Source organism: Aquarana catesbeiana, linkage group LG03, assembly GCF_042186555.1.
Source record: "Aquarana catesbeiana isolate 2022-GZ linkage group LG03, ASM4218655v1, whole genome shotgun sequence".
NCBI lineage: Eukaryota > Metazoa > Chordata > Amphibia > Anura > Ranidae > Aquarana > Aquarana catesbeiana.
Window position 1 is genome coordinate 579,696,615 of NC_133326.1, and position 15,170 is coordinate 579,711,784.

The following is a 15,170-nucleotide window of genomic DNA, read 5'->3' on the forward strand; positions in this document are numbered from 1 at the left end:
TTTGTAAGTGTCAGTGATCGATCGATACTGCACTTGGGTGGGCTGGGCTGGGCCGGGCGGAGGGGCAAAACGCAGGTGCTAGCAGGTATCTGGGCTGATCCCGCTAACACTGCGTTTGTGGGAACCCTAAACTGCTGGGGACGCTAGTATAGATCTGATCGGATCAGATATTGATCAGTTCAGATACTATACCACTAAGGGAGGTGTACGGTGCGTGCGTGGGTGTTAGCGGTACTGGCGCTAATCTGACGCTGCCTGGGGCTGGTGCTTGCCAGTTCACCAAAACGCTACCAAAAAAACTGTTAGCGATCGCAGGGATCAGGCCTGACTCTGCGAACGCTGCAGTTATGCGTTTAGTGTTTTGTAAGTGACAGTGATCGATCGATACTGCACTTGGGTGGGCCGGGCAGAGGGGCAAAACGCAGGTGCTAGCGGGTATCTGGGCTGATCCCGCTAACACTGCGTTTTCGGGAACCCTAAACTGCTGGGGACGCTAGTATAGATCTGATCGGATCAGATATTGATCCGTACAGATACTATACCACTAAGGGAGGCGTATGCTGCGTGCGTGGGTGTTAGTGGTACTGGCGCTAATCTGACGCTGCCTGGGGCGACGCATATCACCGCCGGGCGATCAGGGGGCTAAACCTTTATTCGGTAATAAACGGCGGGTGCCCTGACACTATAAAAAATAAACGAACTAACCAGCGTCACCCGTAACAGTTATACGGTGATCAGTGGTGAAAGGGTTAACTAGGGGGCAATAAGGGGTTAAAACCTTTATTAGATAGTATATGGGGGTCCATGTCGCTATAAAACGCTGACGGCGAACCTAAATATTTACGTCTCTAACTAGCGTCACCAGCGACACTAATACAGCGATCAGAAAAATGATCGCTTAGTGACACTGGTGACAGGGGGTGATCAAGGGGTTAAAACTTTATTAGGGGGGGTTAGGGGGGTATCCTAGACCTAAAGGGGGGTAATATTCACTGCCCTAACACTGTAACTGTCACAAACTGACACTATGCAGTAATCAGAAAAAAAAAAAAAAAAAAATACTGCTAATGTCAGTTTGTGACGGGGGGGGGGGGTGATTGGGGGGGGATAGGGGGGCGATCGGGGGGGGATCGGGGGTGTAAAGTATGCCTGGCATGTTCTACTGTGTGTGTTTGTGTTGTGTGGACTTACATGTCTTCTCTCCTCGGGGCTGGACGGAAACTGCCAGACCGAGGAGAGATGACATCACATCCTCTGCCTGTGTGAAACTACACACAGGCAGAGGAGGATTCCGATTGGCTGGGAGCGATCGCGAGGGGGGGGCCACGATCGGATGGTCTCCCCCTCGCCTCCCGACGCTCCCAGTCAGATGCCGACCGCCGCTGGCACGGGGGGGGGGTCCGATCGGACCCCCCGCCCGCGGGAGGCAGATCACGTACAGGTACGTGATTCTGCCTGCCCGTGCCATTCTGCCGACGTATATATACGTTAGGCGGTCGGCAAGTGGTTAACCACTAGCCGACCAGCTCACACAGATATACTATGGCAGGTCGGCTCTCCTGCGTGAACCAACGTACCTGTACATCGGACCGTGCAAGGAGGATAGCGGGCGCGTGCCGTGGGAGCATGCTCACGGGTCCTGCGGACTCCATGTCTGCCGGCGACCCACGATCGTGGTGAGGAGAGGCAGAACGGGGAACTGCCTATGTAAACAAGGCGATTCCCCGTTCTACCAGATGACATGACAGAGATCTACTGTTCCCAGTGATCAGGAACAGTGATCTCTGTCATGTTCCAGTAAGCCCAGCCCCCTACAGTTAGAACACACCCAGGTAACACAGTTAACCCCTTGATCGCCCCCTAGCTTTAACCCCTTCCCTGCCAGTGTCGTTTTTACATTGATCAGGGCATGTGTATAGCACTGATCAATGTAATAATGTCACTGGTCCCCAAAAAGTGTAATTTGGGGTCAGATTTGTCTGCTGCAATGTCGCAGTCCCGTTAAAAGCTCTATTTGTAGGTAAAAAAAGGATGTCAATTTTGTTTGGGTACAGCGTTGGACGACCGCGCAATTGTCAGTTGAAGCAATGCAGTGCCGTATCGCAAAAAATGTCCTGGTCATTAAGGGGGCAAATCCTTCCGGGGCTGAAGTGGTTAATGAAACAGCTAAAATAACATGGTTCAGGAACGTAGTCAAAAACAGAAGCCAGGGTTTGGATGCCAGAGTGGGTAATTAGACGAGCCGGGATCAGGAAGCCAGGAGTCAGCGAAGTGAGGAGCAAAGTCAGTAGCAGGTAACAGGAGAGAAGTCAGCCAGGCCAAGTCATACACAGGCACACAAGCAGAAACACACTGGAGGTATTGACCATGCAAGGGCTAGGCGTAAATGAGCCAAGCTGCTTATTTACTTCCCGACCGGCTCACATACATATACGGCGGCAGGTTGGCTCTCCTGCGCAAATTGCTGTATATGTACGGCGGCTCCTTTAAGAGCCATAGCAGGCGCACAGCACGGTGGGGGACCCGATGCGCATGGCCGGTGGGTGTGATCACCGCTGGATACCTGCAATCGCGGGCACGAGAGTCAGAACGAGGATTTGTGTGTGTAGACACACAAATCTCCGTTCTGACAGGGCAGGAGAGAAAGTTCGTCTGTTCCTACAGAAACAGTAACAGCGATGTGGCTCCTCCTCTAGTCAGTCCCATAAAAAAAAATATTGTTTTTTTCCCCAAAATTGTCGCTTTTTTTTTGTTTATAGCGCAAAAAATAAAACCCGCAGAGATGAGCAAATAGAAAAATAAATAAACCGCGCTAAGTAAAAGTTAGTATACAGTTGGTAAGGTGGAGGTTTTTACTGCCACACAGAAATATTATATGAACAACAAAAAAAATATATAAAAATTCAATATTTAGACACAAAGGAAAAAGAAAAAGTCCAGATATTTCTTGAAATGGGATCAATCTTCAAAATAGCAGAACATTCAACTTAATATGGGTCACGGTCCGAAAAATATGAGCTATGATTGCCCTTACCAGAACATCAGTGACAATGAGCGGATGGCATTAAACCCAGCCAGAGCCTTTGGGGTGAAAACCAATCTGCACCGTCCGTTTTCAAAATGTAGTTCCCGACTCACGGTGGTAACCAGGCTCTATATCAAACTAGGAACTGATCGATGGTTGACAGGGAACACTTGATTCATCTACATTAGCCAGGAATCCATACCATCAGTACATAACCCAGAATATAAATAATAAACTCTCCATGGTGAAATACATTTAAAACCAGATTTAAGGGCTCTTTCACACGAGAGTCCGTATGTCCGTTTTTCATCCTTCCGTTTTCGGATGAAAAACGGACATACATGTATCCCTATGGAGCGTCGGATGTCAGCGGTGACATGTCCGCTGACATCCGACCCGCTCCGATCCGAAAAGTGTAACAGAGGGAAACCCTACTTTTCCATACGTTTTCGGATTGGACCGGGTGACGACGGACACTACGGTCCGTCATCACCCGATCCCCCATAGGGGAGAGCGGCGCCCTGACAGGTCCGTCGCTGCACAGTGTGCAGAGACAGACCTGTCATCTTCCTGCTCAGCGGGGATCGGCGGAGCGATCCCCGCTGAGCAAGCGGGTGTTCACGGGGCGGATCATCACTGATCCGCTCCGTGTGAAAGAGCCCTAAAGACTGCACATTTTGTACCTTATTATAAGGTTCCATTTAGATAAGTGACAGAAAGGTGGCCAGAGAAGACACATTCACTATACAAAGAGGGGAGTAATACTATAATGAATACGATTTAGACAGCAGAAGGAGCCTCTAAAACTGCAACAAATTACATTAGTCAAAGGGCACAGGATGTTGTAAACCCCAGTGGAATCCTAAAATGCTCATAGATGAGACAGATTACAGAGAACTTGGTTATAATTATAGAGTTCAACAGCAACAAATGGCCACAATGCTTCAAAACTCCCTTAACATTATACAGCACAAAGTTTTAAAAAAAATGGCAAATTAGAGATTCAAGTTAACATATAAAGTTAGATGTACAATTTAGTCAAAACCAAAAAAGCGCCATGAAATTGGAACAAAGAACTCTGCCCGGGGGTATGTTCTTTATCCAAGCATAACTGCGGTCTAACAGGTCATCCTGATGTACCAAGCCAGTACTAAGTTCCAGCAATGTCCTCTTCTGAGAAGTTCAGATCATTTCCTATGCAAATGTATACAACCATTTACAGGCTTTGGCAACCCTTTCCCCACACCCTGATTTTATTTTGACTTCTCAAGCTCTTTCAAGCCCCTCGTATAACACCTCCTGAAGCTGAACTTCTACCCAGAAACTGCTCTGGAAGGTTAGAATTTCTGCAATAGAAAACCAACACAGTCAGCTGTCGTCACAGAGCTGTTCCAGGCTCAGAAAAGAATGCGACCATATGGTCAGGATCCACCCACATGCCTGCACCAGCAGCCTGTCTCAGCCTCTCAGCAAGCCGCTGACAGCCTGAGCTGGCCACTCCCACCCCTTCCACAGCCCAGCATTCCAGTGAGTGCGGGGGAGGGGGGCAAAGTCGCTAGCTCTCTGCTCAGTGTTTGATCGCACAGTTCTCAGCCTTAGAGCTGGCGAGGGACAGATACCACCTAGGTAAGTATGATTAAAGAAAAAAAAAAAAAAAATTCCCGTACTTCTCTTTTAAGTATTTATTTTACTGAGTTTCATTTACATGCGCTTGTGGCGCATTCCATTGCAAAAAAAAAACAAAACGCAGCATTCTGTATCTTTTTTAAATGCATGTGAAAACACCGCAATGCTGTAAGCTAGGCTCACTGAAATATAATTATTTTTGTTGCATATGCATTTGTACTGCATTTAAAAATGGGTTCAGCTGCATCCGGTGTAAAGAAGACCTTACTCATATTCTTTAATGTTACTTACACATTAGGCTTTAGGCCTTAGGCTTGGTTCACATCTATGTGTGTTGGGAACATGCACAAAATCACGCGTGTTCCCGACACGCAGAGAAACATGCCGCTCTTTTGCAGATGCACGGGGATGCTATTCATTCTTAATGGCACCCCACGCATTAGCAATGCTTGCATTTTTGTGTGCCAAACCTAATGGTGCAGCAGTACCATGCAATCTGGTGAGACACAAAATTTAAAAAAGGATCAGGGACTTTGTGAATTCCCAAATCTTGCCGATGGAGAAATTTCCTCCATTCACACACAGTGTGCGAACAGCCATGGCTAGCAGTGGTGCAGCCATACATGTACCCTGTACGTATCAATGGCTGGTGATGCTGCTGATCGCATGCAACCACTCAAGCAATTAGAGGCTCTGACACACCTTGGATGCAGACAGTTTGCACCCAGGGATGCCATTTTGCCTACACACAAACTGGGGCACAATTAATTATCCACTTTTTGGCTGTAGCACAGAGCACCAGAAGCACAATTTAGCTGTATCTGAAAATTGCAGTCCAGCCGCCTCTAGCCACCCGGCTAAATAAACCAGTGCAACAATTCCCAGAACTGCTGCTGCACGCAGTTCATTTGCAAGCTGCGTAGTTGAAGAGGACCATCACTAGAAGGCCCACAACCACATATTCCCAGTTAATCTTACTAGAGAGACTGCTGATTTATACCCAAATAGCTGAATGTAGTCTAGTAAGTGTTCTCTGCCACATTCACAAATAAACTACTGGTATTAACAATGCTGTGTTTGAGGTTTATTAATTAGATTCCTGGCACACGGAGAAAGAACATTTCTTGGCACAGCTTATAATAATCTCTGTTTCTTGTGTCTAATTTTCTTGTCTGCTGCTTGCAATGCATGCCAGCTGTCTTTTAAGAAATAACAAACACCCTAGTAATAACAATAGCAATGTGAATTAAAGCATTGCAGGTTGTGGCTAAGCTTGCTTTATAGCAAACTTGTGGCAAGCAAGAATATCATGTGATCAGAGAATGCAGAAGCAGAGGCTACTCTCACTAAAAAACGCATTGAAACCGTAGATTTAGAGCGGCTCCTGTTCAACCAAGGTTCAATGGATCCCTAGGGTTCCTCCAGAGGTTGCTCGGTGTTCCCTGGACAGTAAGCAATTATCCTGGGAAGAAATCCACTGGACGAAACTCGTCAGAAGTGACGTCATCACGCACCGGATGTGCCATGGCAGCCATCTTAAGTGAGGATTATAGGGTTTTTACCAAGCATTTGTTTGTAAGAGGATTTTTGTATAATAGATAATGGATTTTAGCCATACTGCTGCACTATGGGCCCTTTTTAAATGTCTTACATGGGGGAGTCCTAATATTGAAGAATGGAGGAACAGGAGAAGCGCTGATGATACAACTTTATTTGCGAAAGGAGCTCTTACTGAATAGCATTAGGTAAGGTGCATGGTGAGACCACAAGGTGACTAGCTGGTTGGAGACACACTGGATATGGCACTTGATTATGTGTATTAATGTGAGTGGTTATGACACTATTGCCGTTTATAATTTAAAGTGGCATTACACTATATATTTTATTTTCACATTTGGAGCTTTTCATACATAATTTTGGATGTAAGAATGAGGAATATCCATCAGAGAGGATGGTGCAATGAAAATCTTACATTTAGTAAGGTATATGCAGTAATTGGTGCACTGCAATTCACACTGTGGAGTCAATCCTAGGTTTAACCACTTCAGCCTCTGAAGAATTGCACCCTTAATGACCAGGCCATTTTTTGCGATACGGCACTGCGTCGTTTTAACTGACAATTGCGTGGTCGTGCAAAGCTGTACACAAATAAAATTGACGTCCTTTTTTTCCCCACAAATAGAGCTTTTTTTGGTGGTATTTGATCACCTCTGCGGTTTTTAATTTTTTGCGCTATAAACAAAGAGCGAAAATTTTAAAACAAATATATATTTATATTTTTATATATATTTTTTACTTTTTGCTATAATACATATCCAAAAAAAAAAATTATTTTATATATATATATATATATATATATATATATATATATATATATATATATATACACATACATACATACATACACACACACACACACTAAAATGTATTCAGTTTAAGCCGATATATATTCTTCTACTTATTTTTGGTAAAAAAAATCCCAATAGGCGTATATTGATTGGTTTGTGCAAAAGTTATCGCATCTACAAACTATGGGATAGATTTAGGGACTTTTATTTTTTTTTATTGTTTTTACTAGCAATGGCAGAGATCTGCGATTTTTAGTGGGACTGCGACATTGCGGCAGACAAATCTGACCCCAAATTACACTTTTTGGGGCCCAGTGACATTATTACATTGATCGGTGCTATAAAAACACACACTGGCAGGGAAGGGGTTAACACTAGGGGGCGATCTAGGGGGTTAACTGTGTTCCCTCAGTGTGTTCTAACTGTAGGGGGGATGGGCTGCCAGGGACATGACAGAGATCACTGTTCCTGATGACTGGGAACAGTAGAACTTTGTCATGTCCCCTGTCAGAACAGGGATTCGCCTTGTTTACAAAGGCAGATCCCCGTTCTGCCTCTCTCATAAGTAACATATGACAACAATGATCTTTTTAGCTATGGTATTTGTAAGGGAACCTTTCTTCCTACTGAACACCAATATAAGGGCGTCCTCCCACTGATCACTAATATAAAGAGGCTTTCCCCCACTGACCACCAATACAGAGGGTCCCCTTCTCCCACTGACCATCAATATAAAAGAGTCCTCCCACTGACCACCAATAAAAGGAGGCTCTCCTCCACTGACCACCAATATAAGGTGCCCCTTCTCCCACTGACCACCAATATAATGGACTCCTTCTCCCATCACCAATAAAAGAGAGTCCATCTCCCACTGACCACCAATATAAGGGGGCTCTCCTCAACTGACCACCAATATAAGGGGGCATTCCTCCACTGACCACCAATATAAGGGGGCTCTCCTCCACTGACCACCAATATAAGGGGGCTCTCCTCCACTGACCACCAATATAAGGGGGCTCTCCTCCACTGACCACCAATATAAGGGGGCTCTCCTCCACTGACCACCAATATAAGGGGGCTCTCCTCCACTGACCACCAATATAAGGGGGCTCTCCTCCACTGACCACCAATATAAGGGGGCTCTCCTCCACTGACCACCAATATAAGGGGGCTCTCCTCCACTGACCACCAATATAAGGGGGCATTCCTCCACTGGCCACCAATATAAGGGGGCTCTCCTCCACTGACCACCAATATAAGGGGGCATTCCTCCACTGGCCACCAATATAAGGGGGCATTCCTCCACTGGCCACCAATATAAGGGGGCATTCCTCCACTGGCCACCAATGTGATGGGTCACTACAGCTCTCACTGTCTGCATTTCTTTTGTGGTTAATTTTTGTTATATATTATTATAACCAAAAAAGAAAATGTTGTTATATTAAGCAGCCCAGGGTGTCAAATACGCCACATTCCTTTTTCTTTTATTTATTCTTACATTTCCACTTATTGTTCACGTTTATGTACTGTGAGCTGTAGATATAGTAAATATTAGTAGGGGCTCCCTGAGTCTTGACATTTATCTCTAGGGTTCCTCTGTTTTAAAAAGGTTGAGATAGACCGATTTAGACAAAGTTGCAGCTTACGTTCTACAGTGTTACAGTGTATTACAACTGTATGGTCCAATGCTCAGCAGCTATGTAGCTTTCGACATGCCATTTCATGCATCCCTCTTCTGTATGGCATAACATATAAGTATGTTACCAAACACAACCTATAAGGGTTAATTATATTTTAATTTCTTTCTTGTAAAGTTGTTGAATTTTCAAACTGATGTTTTAAAGAGGAGTGTCAGTTGTTTCTATGTTTATTAAAAGTCAGCAGCTACAAAAACTGTAGCTGCTGACGTTTAGCCTAGGTTCACACTGCTGCGGGATTGAAATCGTTGGAGTTCAGCTGAACTCGCACAATTTCATACACGCATGTCAGTCCGACTTCGGGGGGCGATTTCAGAGACATCTGTGCGGGTTCCTGAAAACGCACCCGAAGTTGCCAAAAGTAGTACAGTAACTACTTTTGGGCATCGGTGTGGCCCTGCAAAGTCAGCGTCGCACTGTTTCGGATGGTGCTATTGCCGGCAATAGCCACCAATTTGGCATGCGATTTGACATCAAATCGCATGTCAAATCGCATCAATGTGAACCTGGGCTTAATAAACACACACTCACCTGTCCCACAATCCAGCGATGTGCTCACCCGAGCCATCGCTTGTCTCCCTCTTCTCTACCTAGCGGGGGCTGGCATTTTAACTGTGGGCTGTGACAGCTTGCGGTTTCACACGTGGGTGTGCACTGCACCTGCACGAGTCGCGCTGCGTGTCTTCAATGGTCCGGCAGTCACCTGGGACCCGTGACGTGTCCCAGATGACTGTACACACACATACACAAAGTATGTATATATACAGCGGAGGAAAAAAGTACTTTGATCCCCTGCTTTTGTACGTTTGCCCACTGACAAAGAAATAATCAGTCTATAATTTTAATGGTAGATTTATTTTAATAGTGAGAAACAGAATACCAAAAAAAAAAAAAAATCCACAAAACCGCATTTCAAAAAAGTTATAAATTGACTTGCATTTTAAAGAGCCTTTTTGGGCCCATTCACACATTTTTTTTATTGAACATCAATGCATGTACCCATTGTTTTAAAATGTTCTAGTTCACATCAATGCAATGCACTGCCCAATTTTTGATGCATCTACACCTATTCTAGGGCCTATGGACAACAGCAGTGCATAAAAAATGCATGACTGTTGATAACATGCATAAAAGTCCTCATTCAGACGGGTGCTGACAGTCGTGGTCCATAATTGTGCGCCATGTTTATGTGGCTTCAACTGCATCAAATTGGGACAAGCCGCTGTGTTCGTGCAGCCACTCCGTCCTCATAGACTTGAATGGGCTGCCTGCATGCAGCACCCGGCGACTCAAACCGCATAAACACACAGCCTATTCATGGGCTACGGGCCTCATGTGAGTGAGGCCTAAGGCAGAAGAAGAATCTGTAAATGTCATGAGCAAATATGGCTGCCCCTGTGTACACACAGTATTACAAATGATACAAAGAAACAAAGAAAAAAGACCCATTCATATTTGTGTACATTTTCATACATGCGATAAACTACATCATTTGGGATATTGATGCATGTTGCATTGAGCATGCCCAGTCATTTTCAGAGAACCCTGAACACACATCCACAAGCCGAAAACACCTATTTTATTTACTTTGGCAGGTGTGCTTCTATTGCCATGTATATGCATAGGGTGCCTTTTACAATGAATGCATACATCACCAATCATTGAACCACAGTAACCCTCACGAAAACACATGTGTGAATGCAGCCTAAAGCCGGCCATACATGGGTCGAATTCCCGAAAGAATTTTCTTTCAAATGTGAGTGATTGGGCATGTTGGAAATTTTTTGAAAAACAAACGATTTTCTAATTCATGATGGGAGAATGGTGCAAAAAATATAATCAAAAAAGAAATGAGCGCAAGATAAGATTATTTCATCATATGAATGTATATCTCAAAAAACAAAACAACACACACACACACACACACATTCTCATAAAGTGAAACTGAAAGCAAGCCTTCAAGGACCTTGCCCAACTGCAATCTCCCGCCTCACATTTTTCATATACATGGTAATGTCAGCGTTTGCTTGCTTGAAAATTACTTAGAACCCCCAAACATTATATTTTCTGAAAGCACAGGCCCTGGAAAATATAATGGTGGCTATTGCAATTTTTTTGTATGTCACATATTTGTGCAACCATTTATTAAACACAAATTTTCAGGAAAAAATACACTTTAATTCATTTTGGTGCACAAACACAAAATAATACCCATTTTTTTTTTTTAGAAAACTTTAAAAGATGATGTTGCAGCAAGTAAATAGATACTAAGTTTTAAAATTGCGCATACCTGTGAAATGGTGACAAACTACAGAACCTAAAATTGTCATTCGGTGACTCTTTTTAAAGCATTTACAGACTATCAGTTTAGAGTTAGATGTAAGCTCTGGAGCTAGAATTATTGCTCTCACTCTGACGCAATGCAATCACCATTTACATATGTGACCTACTGTACATGCACGTTTGCATTCATGTATGAACACAGGGGAACAATTTTGTTTTCATTTCAATGATTTGTGAACTCTCACCTTGTAATACAATCCATTCAGTTTTAGGGCCCTTTCACACTGATGCACATTTGATGCGTTCCCATTGACTTACAATGGAAGGTGCCTGCATTTTGAACAGTAAGGCTGGGTTCACACCTCCGACGGATGCGGCTCGCAGCAGGGGTCCGGTGCGTCCTTGTTCTCCGGTTCAGGGACTAATCAAATTTTTGCCTGAATTCGGCCCTGAAACTGAGCCAAAGACGCACAGCACTCCTGTGCAATCCGCTCCGGAGATATGTGAACCGGCTCCATAGACAGCCGATCACAATCTCATGCAAATTGGATGCGGGGACAGTCGCATCCAATTCACATAGGTGTGAACCCAGCCTTACATAGGATTGAATGGGGAATAGTTTTCGTACTTTTGTCGCCCTGGGAAAGTGTGGCAAAAGCATACCAGTGTGAACGGGGCTTAAAATAGAAATGAAGGGCAATGTATTTGTGTAGATATATACCGTATATATCAAAAACAGTATCTCACAAAAGTGAGTACACCCCTCACATTTTTGTAAATATTTTATTATATCTTTTCATGTGACAACACTGAAGAAATGACACTTTGCTACAATGTAAAGTAGTGAGTGTACAGCTTGTATAACAGTGTAAATTTGCTGTCCCCTCAAAATAACTCAACACACAGCCATTAATTTCTAAACCGCTGGCAACAAAAGTGAGTACACCCCTAAGTGAAAATGTCCAAATTGGGCCCAAAGTGTCAATATTTTGTATGGCCGCCATTATTTTCCAGCACTGCTTTAACCCTCTTGGGCATGGAGTTCACCGGAGCTTCACAGGTTGCCACTGGAGTCCTCTTCCACTCCTCCATGATGACATCATGGAGCTGGTGGATGTTGGAGACCTTGCATTCCTCCACCTTCTGTTTGAGTATGCCCCACAGATGCTTAATAGGGTTTAGGTCTGGAGACATGATTGGCCAGTCCATCACCTTTACCCTCAGCTTTTTTAGCAAGGCAGTGGTCGTCTTGGAGGTGTGTTTGGGGTTGTTATCATGTTGGAATACTGCCCTGCGACCCAGTCTCTGAAGGGAGGGGATCATGCTCTTCTTCAGTATGTCACAGTACATGTTGGCAATCATGGTTCCCTCAATAAACTGTAGCACCCCAGTGCCGGCAGCACTCAAGCAGCCCCAGACCATGACACCCCCACCACAATGCTTGACTGTTGGCAGGACATACTTGTCTTTGTACTCCTCACCTAGTTGCCACCACACACATTTGACACCATCTGAACCAAATAAGTTTATCTTGGTCTCATCAGACCAAAGGACATAGTTCCATTAATCCATGTCCTTGTCTTCAGCAAACTGTTTGCGGGCTTTCTTGTGCATCATCTTTAGAAGAGGCTTCCTTCTGGGACAACAGAAATGCAGACCAATTTGATGCAGCGTGCGGCATATGGTCTGAGCACTGACAGGCTGACCCCCCACCTCTTCAACCTCTGTAGCAATGCTGGCAGCACTCATACGTCTATTTCCCAAAGACAACCTCTGGATATGATGCTGAGCACGTGCACTCAACTTCTTTGGTCGACCATGGCGAGGCCTGTTCTGAGTGGAACCTGTCCTGTTAAACCGCTGTATGGTCTTGGCCACTGTGCTGCAGCTCAATTTCAGTATGGAAATCTTCTTATAGCCTAGGCCATCTTTATGTAGAGCAACAATTCTTTTTTTCAGATCCTCAGATAGTTCTTTGCCATGAGGTGCCATGTTGAACTTCCAGTGACCAGTATGAGAGAGTGAAAGCGATAACTCCAAATTTAACACACCTGCTCCCCATTCACACCTGAGACCTTGTAATACTAACAAGTCACATGACACCAGGGATGGAAAATGGCTAATTGTGCCCAATTTGGACATTTTCACTTAGGGGTGTACTCACTTTTGTTGCCAGCGGTTTAGACATTAATGGCTGTGTGTTGAGTTATTTTGAGGGTACAGCAAATTGACACTGTTATACAAGCTGTACACTCACTACTTTACATTGTAGCAAAGTGTCATTTCTTCAGTGTTGTTACATGAAAAGATAGAATAAAATATTTACAAAAAATGTGAGGGGTGTACTCACCCACTTAAAGGGACACTGGGGTTAAATCTATTTTTTTTTTAACTGGTAAGTTTATCATCAGGCTTACCTGTAGGCACAATGAATATCTCCTAAACATATACCATTTAGGAGATATTCACATTGGCAATAGCCGATGATGTCACCATTGCATGCTCAGTGCAGAGCGCTGTGCCATGGCCGGAGTCTGTAAACCTGGAAGAGCGGGTAATGATGGAAGCGCCAGGGAGCCATGACAGAGCTGTGCTGTGCTGGAGGGCTCCATGTGCAGGTAAGCTTGTCATAATGTGCTTGTATGCGGTGTATACTACTACATTATGACTTTGGCTGGGTTCACATATCAGGCTGCAGTTTGCAGTCTGGTGCGTTTCTGTTCACCAATTCAGGTGCAAATTTTTGCCTGAATTCACACCTGAACCAGACCCAAAAATGCACAGTACCTTTTCAAAACCGCACGCAGCTGCTCTGGACATGTGGGAACTGGCTCCAATTCGCATGTATGTGAACCCAGCCTTAAACCTGCAGGGGGCCCAATTTTTTTTTCATTTTTGTAGCTGTTTACCACGCTTTAAGTGTCCAAAAGATGGTCCTTCATTCAGCTCTATGCATTACAGCACACTGGGGGTTATTTACGAAACGCAAATCCACTTTGCACTACAAGTGCAAACTACAAGTTCAAAGTGCACTTGGAAGTGCAGTCTCTGTATATCTGAGGGGAAGATCTGAAATGAGGGGAAGCTCTGCTGATTTTATCATCCAATCATGTGCAAGCTAAAATGATGTTTTTTATTTTCCTTGCATGTCCCCCTCGTATCTACAGCGAGTGAACTTCCAAGTCCATTTTCAGTGCAATTTCAAGTTCACTTTGCACTTGTAGTGCAAAGTGGATTTGCCTTACATAAATAACCCCCCACTGTTACAACGTGGTGAGATGTGCTGCAGGAAAATGCAGACATGCCACATTTCTACACATTTACATGATGTAAATGACTTCCCTCAATGCCATGACACTGCTGGCAGACATGAATGATCACAACAAAGAGCAGGCCACATCATCAGATACAAGGATGGATCACCCCCCATACACACAATGGAACAGATCATACACAGAGGAAGGGCACACACACATATAGATATATGTGTATATATATATATATATATAAAATACACACACAGAGTGGAAGGTGTACATTCATTCATTCAGCTTCTGATCAGCACAGCCATGTGTAGGGGGTCCCTTTGTGTCCCCTCCCCCCTCATCACTCACCGAGAAGAGTGTGGAGTAGAAGGACAGGGAGAATTTGATGCAGTAATAGGTGCGCAGTGTGGCCCTCCATGTGTCCCTTCCTGACATCTCTGCTCCGATCAGATGTCCGGGGCTCCCAGCTCCGCTCTCATTGTCAGCACTTCCGTATGGAGAGAGAATACAGGGAGGGGACACCGCCACTAACCCTTCACTGCCCGGATCCACCTACCTCCCCCACACACACCTCTCCTATACACAGTACAGCCTCATATCAGAGCAGTGTGACCGATCTCCGCTCATCTATCCCCGACACCATCAGGGAGTCATTACATTGTACATTCTTTATACACAATACAACTGTATACAGCACTGAGCTCCATGTATACAGCATGGCCCCAAACACTAGGGAGGCGCCATCTAGCGGTGGGGATAGGAGGAGGTGTGTGTGTGAATGGCAGGGATGATCAGTGTCCTGGGGAGAATATACAAAGCTGACAATACTGAGTCTATCTACTGATATCTCTCCCCCCCCCCTTTCTCTCCCCCCCACCTTTCTCTCTCCCTCTCTCTCTTTCTCTCCTCTCTCTCTCCCTCCCCC

The 15,170-nt window shown here is 44.7% G+C and overlaps 1 protein-coding gene across 1 annotated transcript in view; it reads right to left on the reverse strand.

Moving 5' to 3' along the window:
* Positions 1–14,802, reverse strand: part of LOC141132952 (tetraspanin-15-like) — a 274,647-nt gene extending 259,845 nt beyond the window's left edge. The window contains exon 1 of the mRNA XM_073621975.1: positions 14,594–14,802. Coding sequence (XP_073478076.1) covers positions 14,594–14,680 — 87 coding nt within the window. The 5' untranslated portion in view covers positions 14,681–14,802. The remainder of the gene's footprint in view (positions 1–14,593) is intronic.
* Between the last annotated feature and the right edge of the window lie 368 nt (positions 14,803–15,170).